The sequence below is a fragment of the Camellia sinensis genome, unplaced genomic scaffold, assembly GCF_055761805.1.
Source record: "Camellia sinensis isolate YWXY unplaced genomic scaffold, ASM5576180v1 Unanchor3, whole genome shotgun sequence".
Taxonomy (NCBI): domain Eukaryota; kingdom Viridiplantae; phylum Streptophyta; class Magnoliopsida; order Ericales; family Theaceae; genus Camellia; species Camellia sinensis.
Window position 1 is genome coordinate 13,302,543 of NW_028129178.1, and position 21,717 is coordinate 13,324,259.

Consider the following 21,717-nt stretch of genomic DNA (forward strand, 5'->3'; position numbering starts at 1 on the left):
GTGATGTATTACTCTTATTCTCAACTTGGATGATGCAAATGGTGTTCATCCTCATGAAACTCAACAAAAACATGTTTGCATGTATGATCTAACACTCATATTTCCATATTCAACTTGATACATGCTTGATTATGCAAAATCATGGTGATCCTATACATGCATGTGCATTTCAACTTCAAATTCATCAATTAGAGCACAACTCTTGTTCTTGATCACCAATTAATCTTTAATTCACAAAATCACAAGTTCAAACTCATGAATTCATAATCAATCACTTACCTAGAGGCTCAATCTTCCCAATTTATGGTTAATTCTTGAGCTAGGCTTCAAATTTACCAAGTTCCTTGGCAAATCTCTAGTTTGAGCCCCCTTCTCTCACTAAATCCGGCCCTTTCCTCTTTCTAGAGCATAATTTCAAAAGTTGAACTCAAAAAGGAACAAAAATGAGGGTGGAATGGCCTTAATAAGACCTCCCTTGGTCACATTATTTTAATATAAAATAATTGAGCACTAATTCACCAATTTAATCAATTTAATCTGATCCGAATCAATTTCCAATTAAATTTCACCGTAGGCTCTAAAAATTACACTAATCACAATGGCGCAATCAAGTTTGATTTCGGTTGCCGATAAGGCCTTCAATTCAAATTCCGAAGCTGATAATCAAATAGATATTCCTACAATGAACAGATAGAAATTCAAAACCACATATATTCATATAAATGACACTCAAAATCATAACAAACACATAATCATATGCATAAGGAGGATAAATTAGCATAACACGGAATAGGGGTATCACAGAGGCAAGGCTTTTTCTCAAGGAAGAAATCATTAAAGAAACAAAACACGAGGTCTTCAAGTTCTTCGGGCTCCACTAGAAATACGGCACCAACATGTACTCAATGTGGTAAGAAGCATTGCGGGTTTGTTACCATATTTCCGGGGCTTGCTACAAATGTGGTGAAATGGGGCATATGGCAAAGGATTGCACCCAAACTGAGCAACAAAGAAATGGGAAACCGACTGCTATTTCGACTGGATCCATTCCAAAACCAGGGAACACCACAAGGCCTGCTGCTACCAAAGACACAATGCAACAAGGGAGAGTCTTTGCACTTGTCCCAAGTGACACACGGAATACGGAAGTAGTTGTCTCAGCTACTATCTCTATATGCAATCAAGATGCTTTTGTGTTAATTGATTCTGGCTCAATGCATTCCTTTGTGTCTACTATATTTGCATCTAGATTGACTAGACCCCTAGAACCATTGCCATATTTGTTGTTTGTATCTGTTCCATCTAGGGAATCTGTATTGTGTACATCTGTGTATCGTATTTATGATATGTGAATTGGTGATGCTATCTTATATGTGGATTTGTTACCCTCGGACGTTCGACACTTTGATATAATTCTAGGTATGGATTGGTTGTTGAAATATTGTGCCACTATCAATTGTGTAACAAAATGGGTTGTGTTTAAACTGCCATGGCATGTTGAATTTGAATTTGTGGGTAATGGGGTAGTGCCTCCACCTTATTTGATTTTAGCAATGAAAGCATGTAAACTGCTTAGGAAAGGGTATCAATGTTATTTATTCAATCGGTGAGTGTTGAAATGGATAATATTTCTGCTGTTAGAGAATTTTCGGATATATTTCCTGATGAACTAACAAGGGGATTGGTGGACAGAGAAATAAAGTTTACTATTGATGTTGTCCCAGGCACCCAACCTATCTCAAAAACTCTCTATAGAATGTCCATTGCTAAAATGAAAGAATTGAAAGAACAATTGCAAGACTTACTAAACAAGGGATTTATCCAACCAAGCACTTTGCCATGGGGCGCTCCAGTGTTGTTCGTAAAGAAAAAAGATGGAACCTTACGTTTATGCATTGACTACGGGAAACTAAACAAGGTAACGGTCAAAAATAAATATCCATTGTCCCGAATTGACGATTTATTTGATCAGTTACAGGGTTCACAAGTCTTCTCAAAAATTAGTTTGAGATTCGAATACCACCAGTTGAAGGTGAAGGCAGAAGATATTGAGAAAACTGCATTTAGAATGAGATATGAACATTATAAATTTCTTGTTATGCCATTTCGAGTGACTAATGCACTGGCAACATTTATGGACCTTATGAACCTGATTTTTAAAACTTATCTTGATGAATTTGTTGTGGTTTTTATCGATGATATCTTGATATATTCAAACAGTAGATTTGAAACGAACAACATCTGAGAACTGTCTTGCAAACATTTAGAGAAAAGAAATTATTTTCTAAACTCACAAAATGTGAATTTGGTTGGATGAGGTTGTTTTCTTAGGGCATGTCATCAACAGAGATGGGATTTTGATAGACCCACAGAAGATAGAGGCAATTGTAAATTGGCCTACACCAACAAATGTGACAGAAGTCCGCAGTTTCATGGGCTTAGCTGGGTACTACAGAAGGTTTGTGAAGGATTTCTCAAAAATAGTTATACCTCTTACCCGACTGACACGCAAAGGACAACCATTTGAATGGAATGATGAAAGAGAATCTGCCTTCCAAGAACTGAAAACAAGATTGACTACTGCACTAGTGTTAACATTGCCCGCACGTACGGAAAACTTTGTGATTTATAGTGATGCATCTTATAAAGGTCTAGCTTCTGTATTAATGCAGGAAGGACGGGTATTTGCTTATGCCTTCCCGACAATTAAGACCACATGAGAAGAGCTACCCAACACATGACCTGGAATTAGCCATAATTGTTTTTGCTTTGAAATTTTGTCTACATTACTTGCATGGGGAGAAATGCAAAGTTTACACGGATCACAAAAGTTTGAAGTATTTTTTTTACTCAGAAAGAGTTGAATATGCGGTAAAGAAGATGGCTTGAACTAATAAAAGATTATGATCTTCAGATTCAGTTTCACCCCGGGAAAGCCAATACAGTTGCTGATGCCTTGAGTAGAAAATCGACAGGGAGTTTAGCTTGCCTACTTACGGAACAGAAGGAAAACTTGTAAGATTTCAAGAAATCTGGGATTGAAATAGTATTACATGAGCAAAGCGGATTGATAGCTGTCATTTCAACCAAACCAGCAATCATTGATAAGATCAAGTAGAAACAAAAGAAGGATGGATTCCTCAAAAAGATGGTTGATGAATTTGAAGCAAATCTGAAATTGGGATATACTATTATAAATGAAGTGTTGAAATTCCAAGACAGATTGTGTGTTCCAAACATCCCTGAGTTAAAGAGGAAAATTCTTGATGAAGCTCACAAATCAATGTTTGCTATGCATTCGGGTAACAACAAGATGTATTAGGACTTAAAATAGAGTTATTGGTGGCCAAACATGAAATGTGAAATTGCAGAATGTGTCTAAATGTCTTCAGTGCCAGCAAGTTAAAGCTGAACATCAAAAGCCGGCAGGTCTATTTGAACCTCTCCCTATTCCGGAATGAAAATGAGAGCACGTAACCATGGACTTTGTTGTTGGCCTAGCTCGAACACCTAAAGGTATGGATTCTGTTTCGATTATAGTTGATAGACAGACTAAATCTACACATTTTCTACCTGTGAAAACCGCGTTTGATGCATATAGATTAGCCACCATTTATGTTGATGAAATTGTTCGTTTACATGGAGTCCTGGTGTCTATTGTGTCAGATAAAGATCCGAAATGTGTATCCAGATTCTGGAAAAGTCTTCAAGCAACAATGGAAACAGAGCTAAGGTTTAGTACAACATTCCATCCACAAACTGATGGACAATCGAAACAGACTATACAGACTCTAAAGGATATGCTCAGAATGTGTGCTTTGAATTTTCAAGGGAGTTGGGAGACTTACCTATCGTTGGCTGAATTTGAGTATAATAACAGTTTCCACTCCAACATTGGCATGGCACCATATGAAGCTTTGTATGGCCGAAAATGTAGATCTCCGATATGCTGGACTAAAGTTAGGGATAAGATCTTGCTTGGACTTGAGCTTGTGCAGACAACTACCGATAAAATCAAAATTATTCAACAAAGGCTTAAGACAGCACAAGGTTGACAAAAGAGCTACGCGGATGTTAGAAGAAGACCACTTGAATACGAGGTCGGTGATCAAGTGTTTATTCGTGTGAATCCAATGAGGGGCCAATTAAGGTTCAGCAAAAAAGATAAATTATCACCTCGTTACATTGGGCCGTTCCAAATTTTAGAAAGGCTTGGTCCAGTTGCTTATAGAGTTGCCTTACCATCGGGAACAGAACAAATGCATAATGTATTCCATGTATCAGTGTTGAAGGGGTATCTCCGAGATCCGTTTCACGTAATTGATCATCACCGAATAACACTTGATGAAAATATGAAGTATATGGAATGGCCAGAACGAATCATCGATCGACAAGTAAAGCAACTGAGAAACAAATCCATTCCAATAGTGAAGGTGGAATGAAAAGAACATTATGGTAAGGATGCCACGTGGGAGGAAGAAGAAGAAATGCAACAACACTACCCACATTTGTTTCCAACGGAAGGTAACATAAGTTTGGAGGACCAAACTTTCTAAAGGGAAGAAAAATGAGACAACCCTACTCTGTGTTATGCTAATTATGCTTATAATTATATGCTTGATATGATTTTGAGTACTAATTCTATGATTATACGTGTTTTTTAAATTCTATCTGTTCACTGTAGGAAAAATCTGTTTGATTTTCTGTTAAAAAATTTAAATTGAAGGCCGTAGAGGCGATAAAAAGTGAAATTGACTGTCCCATTGCGATAAGTGTAATTTTTAGAGCTTACAGTGAAATTTAATTAAAAATTGATTCAGATCAAAATAATTAGATTTATTTGATTTAATTATGTTCATTTGATTAGGCCTAAGCCTTGATTAGTCAATATGATTTGTGAGACCTATATATGTGCTAATTAGGGGCCTAGCTCATATCTTTGAGTTCATTTCTCACATCTTGGCTGAGTTTATACACTAGAGAGGTAAAACACTTGATTTAGAAAGAGAGGGACCAAATTCTTGGAGAATTAACTTCAAAATTGAAGAATTGGAAAGCTAGGCTCAAGAATTTGATAGAGTTAGAAGGATTGAAGGCTCTAAGTGAGTATTTGTACTCTAATTCATGAGTTAAAGTTCAAGAATATGTGTATTCGAGAAGAATTGGTGGATTGTTGTAGAATACAAACTTAATATGAAGAATTTGGTGCCAAATTACTCATGTATGCATAATTTTGTTGAGCTACATGATTTCGACCATCATTTCTACCATTTGAAATGGTATTAGAGTCTATATTACACATGCATGCATAATCCATGTAGTTATGAAGTTTGGTTGCATGTGTTTTGAAGTTGTCAAAAAGAATATGAAATAATTTGGGAATTGGATCATGGTTTTCGACAATTGGTCTCAAATTACCTATGTTTTCACGCTATGTAATGTCTTTCTATGTTTTTGTACCAAAAACACGAGCTTTAGAACTTAGAACATCAAGTTTGCGCTTCAAACACAATTATGGAAATTCCAGAATTCGACATGTCCGCTCGAGCGAGGAAAGTGTCGCTCGAGCGTAAAAATCAAGCTCCCAGAAGTTTTACAGAGAATTACACGGTAGCTCGAGCAGCAAACCCTATGCTCGAGCGAACCCTGTTTTATATGGCTCATTGCTCAAGTGACAAAAGTCTCACTCGAGCACAAAATTCATGCAACTAGTACTTTTACAGAGTTTCACAGACCGCTTGAGCGACCAAAGCTGCGCTTACGCGAGGTGTCCTGTTTTAGAAATTTTTGAAAAGCAGTATTATGTTCCAATTTTCATTCTCTTCCATTTATGGGTATTCTTAGGCACACATTGAGCATCCTAAATGAATTAGAGGACATGAAAGAAGCCTAAGAATAGTAAGCAAATTAAAGAACAGATTGAGTTGTATTATGACCCAATGTGTTATGAATTATATAGGGTCAAGTGCAAGGACGAATCAAGCACCGGAACACTGTGAGTAATATCTTAGCAAAGATATTTTTGATATTATGAATGAGTATTCTAATCACTTAATTCAAAATGAAATATGTGAAATGATCGACATATAAGTATGAAATGGGCCTAAGGTCGTTTTGTATAATTGTAAAATGGGTCGAAGGCCGTTCGGAATAAGGAGTTGAATGGACCTAAGGTCATTTTGGATACAAGAAGAATATGTATATGACTGTGGATATAAATGTGTGCACACAAATGTGTATATGAATTGGACCTAAGGTCGTTCTGTGTGTAATGGACCCAAGGTCGTTCTGTGTGTAAGTTGGACCCAAGGTCGTTTTGTATGCTACATGGACTCGAGGTCGTTTTGTGTTTAAGAAATGATAGAAAGGACCTGAGGCCGTTTTGCTTTATTATTGATTTCCAAGCGTAATAGTGAATTATGATTGTAAAAATCTTGTTCATGAACTCCTTTGCTTTGGTATTATGCACTGGGTGTTAGCTCCTTCCTTATTTATATGTATGTAGGTGAGTAACAGGATGTCCAACCTCAGCCCCAGTGAGCAATGAGAAACCAAGGTTTGAGGGGTCAACCAAGGTCGCCTCACGCAAGAGGCCTTACTTTTGTTTTGCTTTCCCTTTTGTTCTTCTATAGTCATGTATGACCAACCCTACATATAACCTTGGTTTTTGTTTATATTGACTTTTGAATGATCCTGGACTTATGTAATACATACATAATATAGATGTTTGAATGGTGTGAGTTATTAGATATCTGAGAATGTTTTGGTTGAGTCATGTATGCACAACTCATTGGACAATCTTTGTAAATTCTACTTTCGCAATTTAGCCTCTATTATTAAATATGATTTGATTTCTGACTGAGGTCGCAAGTAATCTCATGATTACTGGCTGGTTATGATTCTAATCCATAGGGGCGGGTTTGGGTCATGACAAAAAATCCATTGGGAATTTGTCATGTTTGCTCGCCAGTTAGAAAGAGTTACTATATGATCTAGAAATGAATGAAATTGAGATTGTTTTACGTGAACATGGTGGAATCCTAGCTACTATTTCTGCACAACTAGCTATCATTTAGGAGATTAAAGAAATGCAACTGCAAGATGAGTTTTTGAAGAAGATTGTTGATAAGATTGATTCAAAACCAGGGCCAAGATTGTGTATGAAAGTAATGTGTTGAAATTTTAGGGTAGGCTTTGTGTACCTGATTGTTCAGAATTGAGAAAGCGTGTTACGATCGAGGCTCACAACTCTAAATTCGCTATCCATCCGGGAAATACGAAGATGTATCATGATTTGAAATAGAATTTCTAGTAGCATGAAATGAAAAAGTGTATTGCTGACTATGTGGCTAAGTATTAGCATTGCCAACAAGTGAAAACCAAACATCAGCGACTGCTAGACTGATACAACCACTTCCAATACCAGAATGGAAATGGGAGCATATTACAATGGACTTCATCGTTGGACTGCCTCGCACCTCTTGAGGTATGGACTCTATCTGGGTCATTGTTGATTGCTTGACTAAATCTGCTCACTTTTTGCCTGTGAAAACATTTTATAATGTGGATAAATTGTCTAACATCTATGTGAATGAAATTGTGAGATTGCATGGAGTACCTGTATCTATTGTATTTAACAGAGATACTAAGTTCACCTCAAGATTCTGGCCGAGTTCACATCAAGCTTTAGGAACGGAACTGAGACTGAGTAGTGCTTATCACCCACAGACAGACGGCCACTCAGAATGGACCATTCAAACTTTAGAAGACATGCTACGAATGTGCTTGTTGGACTTCCAAGGGAATTAAGAAGCTTATTTTCCTTTGGCCGAATTTGTGTACAACAAGAGTTATCATTTCAGTATCGGTATGGCTCTTTACGAAACTTTGTATGGTACAAATGTGCATGTTGGACTTCCAAGGGAATTGAGAAGCTTATTTTCCTTTGGCTAAATTTGTCTACTACAAGAGTTATCATATTCTAGTATCCATTAATGGGACCGGAACTTGTGCAAGTAATGACTGAGAAAGTAAAACTAATTCAGCAACGTTTGAAAATCTCTCAGAGTCAACAAAAGAGTTATGCGGATGTCATAAAAAGAGACAGAGAATATGAAGTCGGCGACCATGTGTTCATTAATGTAACTCTGATGAAGGGCCAAACACGGTTTGTAATTAAAGGCAAGTTGGCACCGTGGTACATTGGGCCGCATGAAATCATTGAGAAAATTAATCCGGTGATGTACCAAGTGGCTTTACCCCCAATCATAGAGAATATGCACAATATCTTTCATGTTTCTATGCTTCAAGATTATTTAAGAGACCTATTACATGTAATTGAACCGACAGATGTGCTACTGAAAGATGACTTCACATATGAAGAATGACCGATTCAAATTGTCAATTGGAGGATCAAAAGATTAAGAAACAAAGAAATCTCATTGGTGAAAGTAGATTGGCAGAATCATAGAGTGACGTATGCAACTTGAGAGATCGAAGAAGATAAGATGAAACGATATCCGGATTTGTTCCCTCTAGACCCAACATTCTTTCAAAATGAAGGTAATTCAAGTTTGGAGGAGCAAACTCTTTAAGGGGGGAAGACTATAATAATCTCGACCTATGATTAGCCTATAATCCTTGATTAAGAATGTTTAGCAAGTAATTAAGGAGAAATCCTAAGTTAATTGCATATGCCATGTGTTATTTGTGTTTACATCTGTCTGCTGTAGGAATATATGTCTGTAATTTTATTTGAATCTGTGAACTAAAGGCCTTATCGACAACTGAACACAAAATTGGTTAGGCCAACATGTAATTTAGAACTTATAGAAATTTATGGTAAGTTTAATAAATATTTGAATCGGAAACAAATAATTAGAATAAATTGAATTAGATTAACCAACTTAAAGTATGCTTAATTAAATCCCACTAATCCCATCTATATAAGCCTAGACAAGCATAGAAACACTCATATATACACACTTTTTCATCTATTTGAACTCAAAAACGTGAAGAGAGAGAGATCAAACAAAAGGGAATTAAGGAAGACTTGATGAGATTAGAAGGAATTTGGAAGAATTAGCTTGGAAACTCAAGGGATTTACTATATAAAGCCCAATTGAAGACTTAAGGTAGTAATTCAACTCTTAAATTATGAATTTGATTCACTTAGTGCAAGAAATCAAGAGAATTAGAAGAATGAAGCTAGGATTGAAGATTTAAGCTCAATACATGCATGCATGCCTATCTCATTTCATTTTGTAGTTGTTTTCAAAGAATTCTCACATGCATGTTCTTATATTGGCTATGTTTTAAGATTTCAACATGTTTTTATGCTAAACATCTCAATTGATCATGTTTTCGAAGGAAAAATAGCATGTAAATTCTTTCATGGGTTATATCTCAAGTTTCAATTTTGGTTTTGCATAATTGACTTGCTTTTAGGCTTTGATTTTGTGAAATGATCTTTAATTCATGAGGTTTTACAAGTCTACACCTGTTTTCTCAAGTTTTGGCCCAAAAGAATGTGTTTTGAAGCTTAGAGAGCAATCTAAAAATTCCAGAATTCGGCATGATCGCTCAAGCGACGGTTCCTTCGCTTGAGCGTGAAATTCAAGCTCTTAGAAGTTTAGCAGAGTTTGGGGGTTGGCTCGAGCAGCTAAAGTTGAGCTCGAGCAACCAACCTTTGCTTTGAACCTTGGCTTAAGCAACCGTCAAGTATGAAAATCGAGCATCCAGTACTTTCACAGACTTTACAGACTGCTCTTGTGACCAAAATTTCATTCGAGCGAACTACCCTTTTTTCAGAAATTTGGTTAAGTATTCCAAAGTGCATATTTGCATCCTTATTGCATCTAAGGCATTCTTAGGCCATGATTAAGCAACAATAATGAAGATAAGAGTTAGAAACACACGCTAAGATAGAAGAATGACAAGTTAAACACCTTTGGCACGTGTGTTCAATGTGTATCTATCATGTGTTTGTATTGGTCTCGTGTTATCGCCCGCCTGATCAGTCGGTTCTGTTCTAGTGATCTATTCTACTATTGGAGCTATATGTGAGTCACAATTCTATAAAGTTATGTTTGATTATAAGTATGTTCTGACTGAAATGATATGATCTGTTTTCTAAAATGCTATTTGTAAACCATAAATAGATGTCTAATTTTCTGTAATGTAATGTGGCATCCTATGTTCACGTGGTCTATGTTTGTATGTCCCTCACCGAGGGATGACAATATCGTGGCCTATGTTCATGTGGCCCTCACCTAGGGGTAACAATACCATGGCTATATGTGCACAAAGATGTTGACCTATATGGTCGTCGGTACCGACTATGGTTTTAATGACCACTTACTCTGCACGTGGGTCTTTATGACCAATCCGATCTATTAGCTAATGGATGTACCACGTATGATTGTTTATGAAATCTATACAAGCAAGTGAATCTAAATCTGTTCCTGATCTAAAATCTGATTTTTAAATCTAATGGGACATCATTCATAAATCCTTTACCATGTTGTTATTCACTAGGCTTTAACTCACTGTATTATTATGTATGTAGGTGATCAAGTGTAGGACCAAGCATAAGTTGTTGCCTGGAGTTCTGTCTTGTCAAGCCAACCAATGTGTCTCCCGATGAGTTTCCCAAGTGGTTCAAGTGATTAAGTTTTGTGCACGTGACGTTTGTTTTTATCTTTCCTTTTCTTCTACTTGGACAAGACTTTTGTTTATCTATATGTAAGAGTGACATAAGACAATGATATGTATATATGACGTCACTATTTATATGTGAATATAAGTTTTAAATCTTCTGTCCCATGTAAGTCTACATAACTCTATGGATATTGTATTTTAATATTTACTTCCACTAGCCCCCTTCTTATGTTTATCTGTTTCAGAGGCTTTCGGTGATCCTAGGATTACTGGCTGATCACGATGCTAAACCTATAAGGGCTGGTTTGGATCGTGACATGGACATGCTCGGAAACGTTTCGAACACCGCAAGGTACAAAATGTAATTTTGAAGCTTCTATATGGGGCCAAATTGTAAAAAATGAAAACCAAAAAAGAAGAGAGAGATGAGAGAAAAGAAGAGAATCAAAGAAGGAGAAAAGAAGAACATAGAAGAGAGAAGAGAAAGAGGGTGAAGAAGAACCTAAACCTGTTGAAACTCAAGTAGGTGAAGAACCAGTTGAAGCGTAGATCTAGGTATCCTTCGCTCTTCTTCTTTGCTTTGTTTTCTTCTTCTTTCTTTAGTTCGCACAGGTCGTCTCTCTCTCTCTCTCTCTCTCTCTCTCTCTCTCTTGCATTTCATCTCCTCTCTGTCTCTCGTTTTTACGTAGTTCATCTCTCTCTTTCTCTCTCTATGTTTTCGTCTCTCTTCCTCTCTGTTTTCTATTTATATATATATATATATATATATTTTTTATTCTTTTATGAGAGATTAAAAATACTTTTTATTTTTTGTTTATTTTCCTCTCTCTCCGATGAGAGATTAAAAATATCTTCTTTTTCTTTTTATAACAATTTTTTTTATTTATATCTGAGCCCCTCTTTTCTTTTTCTTTTTTCCTCTCTTTTCATTTTTTCTATTTTTTTTTTTTTTTGGATATTCTTGTTTTCTTAACCGTGAACATATATATAGAAATAATTATTTTTATTTGTTAGAAAAATTAATTTGTTGAATGTGTTTATTAATTATATTATTATTGTAATTTCATACTAATTTTTATTCTTAAATATGAAATTTGATGTAAAAGTAGTGAAATGTATGTTTCTTTTAATTTTTTTTTTTAGTGTTATTTTGCATTTTTAATTACCTTCCAATGAACCTTTTTTTTTATTTTTTTATTTTAGACATATAATAAATAAATAAAATTATATATATTGAACGTATCCCTAAGGTGTTTTGTCCTTCGTTTTTTGAAAATTTGTGTGTCCGTATCGTGTCTCGTGTCCATATCCGTGCCCTCAAAGCATGCAAGTCACGGGCTTGGCTGAAACGGTTGATTTTTGGGCTTATTTGATAACTTTCTAACTTTTAAGCTAAAATGTGATGTTGCCAAATCAAACCTAAGCCTAATTAATCTACTTAATTATCACTAATCCCAATTAAGGTTTCATACAATTCATATAATTATCCAGCACCTTAGATCACACACATTATGCACCTTAAGACTTCGGAAATACATGCGTGCCTTTTGTGCTCAAAAGAAGACTATTCCTTTTGTCCCTGAACTCCCAACACACGGCAAGGAAGTTTAAATCTTTAAGGCTTTCAAAACTATAGCATTCCTAAGTTCACTCTTGATATTTCACGTCACAAAACAATCAAGATGCTAAGCAATCAAACATAAATAATTGTATGTTCATATCTTCCGAGAATGTCTCAGGCATTACTAGTGTTGATTGCCCTAATTTGTTCTCTCTCTGCGTTCTCTGTACATGATATTTGATAATCTTTACCGCCCAAAATCACACCCCTCCTCAGCCTTTATGGGAAAATCTTGCCCCACCTCCAGTCCAACTTTTGGGATGGTTAGTTTGGAATGGAAGGCTCAACCTCTCTGAAAATTTTTCTGCACTTTGCATTCTCTATAATTGCGAGATTGAATCAATCAACCATCTTCTTATTCATTTGAAAGCTTCATGGAAAATTTGGGCACCAAGGATCCTCTAGAGTGTCTAGAGGATCCTTGCTCAAATTTGGGTGGAATGTCTTAGTTGGCGGGGGCTGGAAGTTATCCCCTTAGCCACTGATGCAGGACAACACTGTAAGGACTTAAAAGCTGAATTTTCGGTGGGTTTTTATGGTGGTTTAAAGCTGAAAATCAATGGGCATTTTAGGATTTCAATTAATGAATGGAATGAAGTAGGTTTAGGATTGATAAACCAGGTGAAAGAGATCGAAGTAAGGGCTGTTTAGGAGTTGTGAACCATCATTCAGTAACAGTAAATATGCTGAATTTATTCAGGAAATAATGAAGAAAGAAGAAGAAAAAGTCTAGGCATCTTTGACTTCCAAAACCAATTTAAGACAAAATAAGAAATATAAATAAAAATCAATTAAATAATTTGATCTACAAGACAACCCATGGGCAGCCCTTTATTACTCATGTCAGCAAATATGAAAATTATCAAAGTACCCAACCTGAAAATCTTAGAAAACATAAAAATAATCATAAAATAATACTTAATAACACTAGAAACATAATTTTATAATGTTCCCATTGGTTTCTATTTAAAATCATGCCGATGTCCAAATATCATCGCTTCCTTGAGCTTCTTATACTCTGCATCTGGTATGTTTTGGTCAATTTGGAAGGCTAGGAACGACAACAACTACAATGAAGCTGAATTCAATGGGAAGAGAGTTGTGGAATTAATTAAAGTTAGAATTTCCCTTTGGGTCAAAAGTAAGCATAAGAATTTGGGTTACTCTGCTAATGATTTCATTCATCATCTCAATCATATTTGGGTTGCTGAGTCCTTCTTCGTGGTTCCTACAATCATATGAGGATTTTACTTCTTTTGAGACACTGGTGCCTGGCCTTATTGGTGGGTTTAGCGGCTATGACTTGGGCTAAACTGGGGACTGTTCTGATACTCTTGCTGGTTTCCTGAATTTTATTTTGCTTTTGTTTTCCTCTGTTGTTACCTTGCCAACATTTGATTTCTGTGGTGGTAGCATATATGATTGACTTTCCCTTAGGTGCTGTAGGAGAGGGTTCAAGAAAGGAGTTGGAAAATTCGAAGATCGAATTCTCTAGAATATGATGAGAGGCTTAGATTCTTCAATAATCTCAACTTAGGAACACAACAATAAAGGAGATGATGGAGATAAGAGATTGGGTGAAGAAGAAGGCAAAATGGCTAGAGAATAGAATAATGGCAAGGCTCTCCCAGTGATCTCCCACTTTCACTCTCAAGGTTGATAATGGAGAAGGGAAATTAGTTCTTTCCCAAGAGTTAAAAATCTCCAAAATTCATCCCTTGTAAAGCTATGGGTGGGTGCTATTTATAGGCACCTCATGATGTAGGATGGAGCCCATGTGCAAGGCACATGGGGGATATTCTCTCTAACCACTTTGTCCGAGGAGGTGACCTCTCCGAGGAGGTGACTTCTCCGAGGATGAGAAAACCCCGAAGAGGAGATCACTCCCTCGGCGAACCCTTCTTCTTAGCCACACCTAACCAATGATCCCCAATCATCCCAAAGGGTCAGGGGTAGTCCCAGAGGACGTCCTGCCGCAAAATATTGCCGAGTCTCATGGACCCCCCGGGGTCGTGCCACCTCGACCCGGGTATAGGCTAGTTTAACCGAAGAGTGAATTTATCTCCACTCACCGTCCTCGGGATCGGGTCCTTTGTTCGAACTCCATTACGCCCATGGCTCTGGTGCGTAGATCCCGGAAAGCTCCGAGCCCGCAAGTGTTCTGGGACTCATTAACGGAGCGACTTCTAGATTGCGTCTGAATCCGTTCGAAGCCAAGTACTTCGGATCTCTAGATTCGTGGGTCCGAATCCTTTCGAGTCCGAGTGCCTCGGATCTCTAGGCTTGCTTAATACCCTTTCGAGTCCGGGCCCGAGTAAGTCTCTAGGTTCGTGGACCCGAACCCTTTCGAGGCTTACAGCGATTCAATCCGTTTGATGGCGATAAATCTGGGCCCACCGATTCTTGGACTTGCGATAAATTCGGGCCCACTAATCTTGGGCTATTGGGCCTAAATAATTTAGTGGGCTCAAATTAGCCCCTCTTACATTTGCCCCTTGCGTGTATGAGAAATTTTAAATTTCTCAGACATGCATACTGTCATTTCTTCGACCCTGTTTCGCATCACGTTCCCCAAAAAAAAAAAACATTTTGTCACGACAGAGCCTATGGATAAAGTTGATGACGCACTTCAATTTACAAAAAAAATTGACAAGCAAAAATTTAATTTTTTTTTTTTTTTTTTTTTTTTTTTTTTTTTTTTTTTTTTTTTTTTAGGCTCACACGTGCCTTTGTTGTTTGGCACACACGGATAATGCTTTTTTTTTTTATTTAAGGAAAGTGTCAAAACCCTAAGCCTCACCAAAATCTTTTACACAGCCGCCACACCTACTCTCTTTCTTTCTTTAACCCAGCTTTTCTTCTTCTTTAAGAAAAACTTGTTTCTACAATACCAGAGCCCATTTCGGCACACTTTCTCTGCTGCGATTTCACCACTTCTCAGCCTCTGCTGTCCAGCTCCGATTACGCACGTCGCCCTACTCAACGCGACGTGTGTGGCCACCGTTCAGCTTGTCGCCAACACAACAACTCGGCAGCGCACACTCACTCACGGCAGTTAGTACACTGCGTTGTTGTCCTGCTCCAGCCGCTGCTGCGCTACGGTTCGGCTTGCACCTGTGACCTCACTGCGCTACGGTTCGGCTCGCACCTGTGACCCAAGCCGCTGCTCACTGTCGGTGCTTCATTTCGGCGCAGCAACGCCACTTCAGAACTCCGAACAGAGCTCAGTCTTGCTCTGCCGAAGACCACCACTGTTTGTGTGTTACTTGTTACAGCAGCCTTAGGTGCCGCAGCAGCCGCCTCAACCTGCGCTACTGTTCTTTGCTGCGCTGTTGTTCACTGATTATATTTGCTCCGAATACGCCAACACCGCGATCCTAGCCATCGCCCGTTCAGCTCGCCAACTTCAATGTTTGCTCACTCCGGCGCCACTTCATCACGATCTCGGTTTGTATTGTTCTTGGCCACTCTCTCTCATGGGCGTGGCCTTCAGATCTGTAAGTATTTTATCGAAACCCACTCTCGATCCTCTTGCTTTGATGAAATCTGAATTTCTTTTGATTTGGGCCTTTGAGATTTGTGGGCATTGTTTTATATTAATTTTGAATTTGAGATAACTGAAGCTTCCATTGAATCTTGACTTGCATATGAAATGTAATCCTGAAATTCATATTCTGGAGCTTCATTTTTGGTGGGCCTTGGTCTTCCTCTCAACTAATTTCATTTTTTTTTTTAAAAAACTTTCTTCTCTTGATTTCGGGTTTCAAAAAAATCTGGGTAAATTTTGGCCCTTGAACAACTTGATTTAATACTCCGAGAATTTGCAATTTTTCACCTGAGATAGGTAATACTCTGTTGAATTTCATGACATTGCACTCCTGCTAATATTTAAAACTTGAGCCCGTGCTTTGATGATTTTGATACAAATAGAGCTATTGAAAAATATTGATCACTCGTTGGTTGTTTCATTTTTTTTTTTACTTTGCTGTTTGACAAACTTTGGGCAAATATATATATATATATATATATTGATTATCATATATATATTTTTTTTTGTTTAGAGCTCGGATTACCCACATTAGCCTTGGCTTGTGCACAATCAATTGCTGCTTCCGGCTTCAGCTTATCCGACGTCGACCACGCACGTTCGCCCTCTCAACGCAACGTGTGTGGTCTTGCCCAACCTAGCTCCACATCGCTGCTTCCGGCTTCAGCTTATCCGACGTTGACCACGCACGTTCGCCCTCTCAACGCAACGTGTGTGGTTTTGCCCAAGCCTAGCCCAGTCTTGTTGATTACAGTCTGTAAAGCCTCTCTGATTTCAGCTTAAATTTCCAGTATCGGCTTCGGACTTCACCTCTCTAACTGCCCAAATTTGTAAGTATGACATTCGACCCCCTCTTCCGAATATAAATATATTTAAATATATATAAATATATTTTTGTGGCAATGTAGAGGGCTCAAGCAATCTGATGAAAATAAAAATAAAATACATAAATAAAAACTGAATCTGAATATGGACTCAATTTTTTTGTGGCAATCCCGATGATATATATTTTTTTTTAGCTCAAACACCGTGATTTTGGCCATATGAAAACATGCACTAGCACTTGAAACCTTATTGAGGTGCTTGGCTTGAACATAATTTGTTGAACTTTATCACCGAGGAAAGGCCGAATATAACTTGTTGACTAGTATTTGAGCTCCATTTTTGACATGGAGAGGGAAAACCCTGGACTTATGAATATGGACTTTGGAAAGGACATTCTTGTAATTTGCATAATGATCCATTGAATCTTGCTACTGATAAGCAATGTAATATACTTCGGATCTCGGGCCTGAAATTTACTATTGAACTTCACTCTGTCCAAATTTTGAACCCCGTATAAATTGGACCTTTAATATAGAACATAGTGACTTTAAGAAATTGACCCAATTGAACTTCATCATGAAGCGACCTATGACATTGCACCTCTTATTGATGATAGAAGACGAAAATCTATATGTTGATGATGCACCCATTGGTATTAAAATTTGTTGAGCTTGAAGAATATCCAAGAAAATGAATTGTTGATGACGTCCGAAGTTGAATTTGTTGATAAACCCATCATGTTGCATGTAACAATATTCTGAATTTTAATACGGTCAACTCTTTAATATTTATACAGGTTATTTCAGCCATATGTCTTCTCGAAAGAAACCCGTTGTCCCGGGGTCATCGGAACCAGCTCTCATGAAAGAGAGGGATGTACCTCCGGTATCTGAGTGGAGGAAATCTCCTTATTTTGGTCGGAAGGACCCCTTCTGGCGGGCGGCTACCTCTACCACTTCTCTTCTATCTCCGAAGGGGGCTCCATTATGTCTCACTGAGGACACTGACTCTGGCCAGGAGGCCCTCATTTCTCCTTCCTCGGTGCTACGCTTTCGGATTGAGCGGGGGGACTTTCCATACTGTTATCCTCAGTTCAAGGCCTTCTCAAACCCTCATTTCGGTTGGCAAGAGTGGGTCGATGATGTCCTCTCGGACAAGAGCCTCTGTCAACGGCTTCAGGAGGCTCGGCTATTGATCCCGGTGAAAATATCTAGATCTCTATCCATCCGTCGCAACAATGCTAGCCTGGAAGCCATGGCTCTTCGGTGGAGCACCGAGACACACACCTTTATACTTGGCCAGCACGAGATGGGGCCCACCCTTGAGGATGTGTTCATGTTGCTGCGTCTGGAAGTGACCGGCCCTGATGCCTTCGACCCTGAGCAGACACCCCCCGAAGATGATTCTTTGATCCAATCTCTGAAGCTAAATCTTCAAACTTGTGGTCGGTGGAGTTCTGTTTTTGATGGTTCAGCGAGGAGGACTAGTCGAGTAAGGACGGACCGTGCCTCCTATACTGCATGGATCCGTCACTTCTTCAAGGATCTTCAGCCCTTGGCCAGAGATGCTGACCCTGACTCTCGGGAGTATGAAGCCGGTCCGATGTATGGCTCTAGGCTCTATTTCTTGGGATTTCTGGCTTGCTTCCTTTCATTCTTCATTCTTCCGAGCACACCTCCGGATTCCCTCAATCCTTTCGTCTTCCCCTTGGCAGTCAGGCTCTTTAGAGGAGATCGGATCCCTCTGGCTCCCCTATTTCTTGGGAATCTCTACTATCGGCTGGATCTACTACATCGAGATATGGTTCGCTCCGTGGGTCGATATGAGCCTGTCTCCTTTATTCACAGCCAGTTCCTGCTATGTTTCTTCTTCGAGAGGTTCCCAAAATTTGCCCCTGCTCCGACTGTATTTGAGGCGGAAGTTCTTCGGGAGAAAGTGGATAAAGATGGCATCCCCGTGCTCGATACTGATGGGTCTCGGACATTTGAGAAAGCGAAGTCTTGCCAGCCGTTGATTACACGGTGGTCACGTACCATTTCCACCTTATCCTTGAATACTCTGGTGGATGATCCCCGACGCTTTGTGGCACAGCCGTATGTATGCCCACCTGTGGGTGTGGCCACACCGCTTATCTATCATGGTTCCTCCCGCTTGGTGTCCTTTCCTTTGCCGAAAAACATCCCTGCACCCTTTGTTGATATGCTGATTATGATCCGTCCGAGTTCATTACCGGTGTGGCATGAGGAAGGCGTTGATAGTGCCGTTTATAGGCCTGACCGTGTAGCATGTCAATTCGGGTTTGATCAATGTGCCCCGGGGCCAGCACCTCCTTTATTATCATTTTCAGCGAGCTACGGGCGCTTCAGTCGCGGGCTTGTACACACCGTGCTTCCCATATCCGGCTCTTTGACGATGCCAGGCTTGAGCCGAGTAGGGGGTTTCACCCCTTCTTTCAGGCGGTATTGGCAGAAGAATATCGATGCGTTTATTGCATTTGTCCAGAGCAGACCGACCGTATGTTTGCCTCCGCCGATTTATAAGAAGGATTCTTCTCTTCGGCTACCCGAGAGCCGAAAATCTGACCATATGTACGAGAGTTTCTTCACCTCATCTGCTCCAACTGACCCTTCTGTTCGGGCATCTACTTCTAGCTTGGCAATTACTTCTCCAGAGCCAGTCCCTTTGAATAAGGCCTCTGGTCCTCGGACGACCCGCCTTAAGAAGATGGCTCACAAGAGGACTTCTGATGCCAGTCCTTCCGCTCCTCGCCTTTCCAAAAGGCTTCATGAGGTACCCGAAATTTTTGATTTGAAGCTACTTTCCTTTTTGCGACTATACCTTCTAAAAAATGAAAACTTTTATTTGCCCATGTTGTGTAGGATCCTGCGGTTGTTGACGTTCTCAGTACCGTGGCTCCTGGCCATGCTGCCTCCCCCAGGCCAGACTCAGACTTGGACGACACCCTCCCCTTGTCTGCAAGACTTGTGAAGATGCGCACCTCTCGTATAGCAGTTATAGATGATGACGATGATGAGGCTGAGTCCTCCGACCAATTTTGTGACCTTATTCCACGTATGCATCGTCACCGCCCTACCATAGCTGAGGAGGAGCGCTATCTTGGTGACGAGGTTATTGGGGCTCACCGTTCTGATGTTGAGATTACTGGAGGGACTGATGCCTCAGAAATTGATGCCGTAGGCCATGCTTCTAGAAGCAATGTAGAGACGAGGTGCGCCTCTGGGAATGGTGTGGAGGTGGATGTGCTAGAAATCTCTGAGACTCGCTCTGGCACTTATGGTGATTCTCATCCTCCGGCCCTCCTTCCTTCTTCAGGGATGACTGCTACTGTTCAGGCTTCATCAGACATTGAGATCGATCAGGTGGTCTCTACACGACCAAGTGACTTTGTTGATGCTAGGAGTCCTTCAGTTGCCCCTGCTTTGCATATTGATTCTCCCTCTGGTAATCTTTCTTTCTGAAGTTTGTCATTTACTTATATCTGTGAGAAATCTTTACTTAAATGACTTTCCTGTTCCCTACCTCTAATAAGGCCTTCTTATCTTTTCTTCAGTGTTAGCTGCTAACGGGGTCTTGCCTTCACCTACCTCAGACTCTGCTCCAGTGTTAGCTGCTACCGGGGTCCTGCCTTCACCTGCCTCGGACTCTGCTCCAGTGTTAGCTGCTACCGGGGTCCTGCCTTCACCTGCCTCGGACTCTGCTCCAGTGTTAGCTGCTACCGGGGTCCTGCCTTCACCTGCCTCGGGCTCTACTCCAGTGTTAGCTGCTACCGGGGTCCTGCCTTCACCTGCCTCGGGCTCTACTCCGACTCTCTTTGTAACTCCTCACGGTTCTCCTTCTCAAGGGGGGACACCTGCCTTTGAGACGACTGCCAGAGGTTCTTCATCGCCAGTGCCTTCGAATATTTTGGATCTGAATCTTAGTGATTTCCACATTGATAGTGATGCTTTTGGTCTTTCCCCTTACCGTTCGGCATTCTCAGGCTCGGGACCTCTGCCGGGAGTTACCCCTCCGGGTGGTTCATCTAACCCGATAGACATTGGGGAGATTCCTGAGACTAGCAGCTTTCCGGCCCCAATTCCTCCTTCAGCTTCTGGCAAAGTATCATTTCTCCATTATTGGGTAGATCCTGAGTTTGCTTCAGTTCTACAGCTTGTGCATTCAAGTTACCCGGAGACCTTTGCTTCATTTGCTTGCCAGTGTCCACTCATTCAGACTGCTCTTCTCGAGTCTTTTGCCACTATCTTATATAGCTTGGACAGGCAACGGTTGTGTGACCTTAATGGGAAAGTAGTCGAGACGGCGTATCAGGGGATCTCTGACATGGAGCGTCACCAAGTGGACTTATCATGGCTTCGGAAGCGCCTGGATATAGCTTCGAACGCCAGTCATCAGCTGGAACTTATGTCTGTGCTTGCCTCTTATCGCACCTCTATAGATGAGATAAAGGCAACTCTTCGTGAACTTGAGTCGGGTTATGCTCGGGCCTTGGAGACTTTAGAGGCACACTCTACTGTTTGTCCTCCAGATGTAGATATGACGGGCAGCTTCTTCGAGGGTGTCTTTAGGAAAGATTGAGTTTTTTTTTTTATCATTACTTTCTTGCCCCTTTCGATAAAAATGTTTTATCTAGGACAATGCAATGAAATGACAAAATTTTTGTTGTTTGGACATTTTCGCATTGTTTTCTCATTCTACTTGATAAAATATTTATTTCGAATGATACAATGGAAAGAACAATCATATGCACATATAAAAGCTGAAATATTCTCATTAGTTCTTCAACTTTCTTGACGAAAGTATAATAGATTCACTGTAAGTGATGGGATAAAACATGCACCATAGAGAAAACCAGCTTCTTCATAACATAAGGGAAATACATCTTTTAGACAAAGTAAGAAAGTGAAAATGAATTTCAACATAGATGAGTCCAACTATGGGTAGTAATGCTTGATAAACTTTGCATTGAGCGGGCCAGTTCGGAAGCCGTCTTCAACCCTTACAAGTTTGTAGTACCCGCTTGAGCTCGCCCGAACCACCTTGTAGG

General features: G+C 39.7%; 1 protein-coding gene across 1 annotated transcript; it reads left to right on the forward strand.

The window, feature by feature from the left end:
• The first annotated feature begins 1,618 nt into the window (after positions 1-1,618).
• On the forward strand, positions 1,619-21,333 carry LOC145816099 (uncharacterized). Its single transcript, XM_082912341.1, has 6 exons — positions 1,619-1,918; positions 10,905-11,011; positions 12,730-12,916; positions 13,331-13,396; positions 19,532-20,114; positions 20,224-21,333. Exons 1-6 carry the CDS (start codon positions 1,619-1,621, stop codon positions 21,246-21,248), a joined length of 2,268 nt encoding a protein of 755 aa, XP_082768467.1. The 3' UTR covers positions 21,249-21,333.
• The last annotated feature ends 384 nt before the right edge of the window (positions 21,334-21,717 follow it).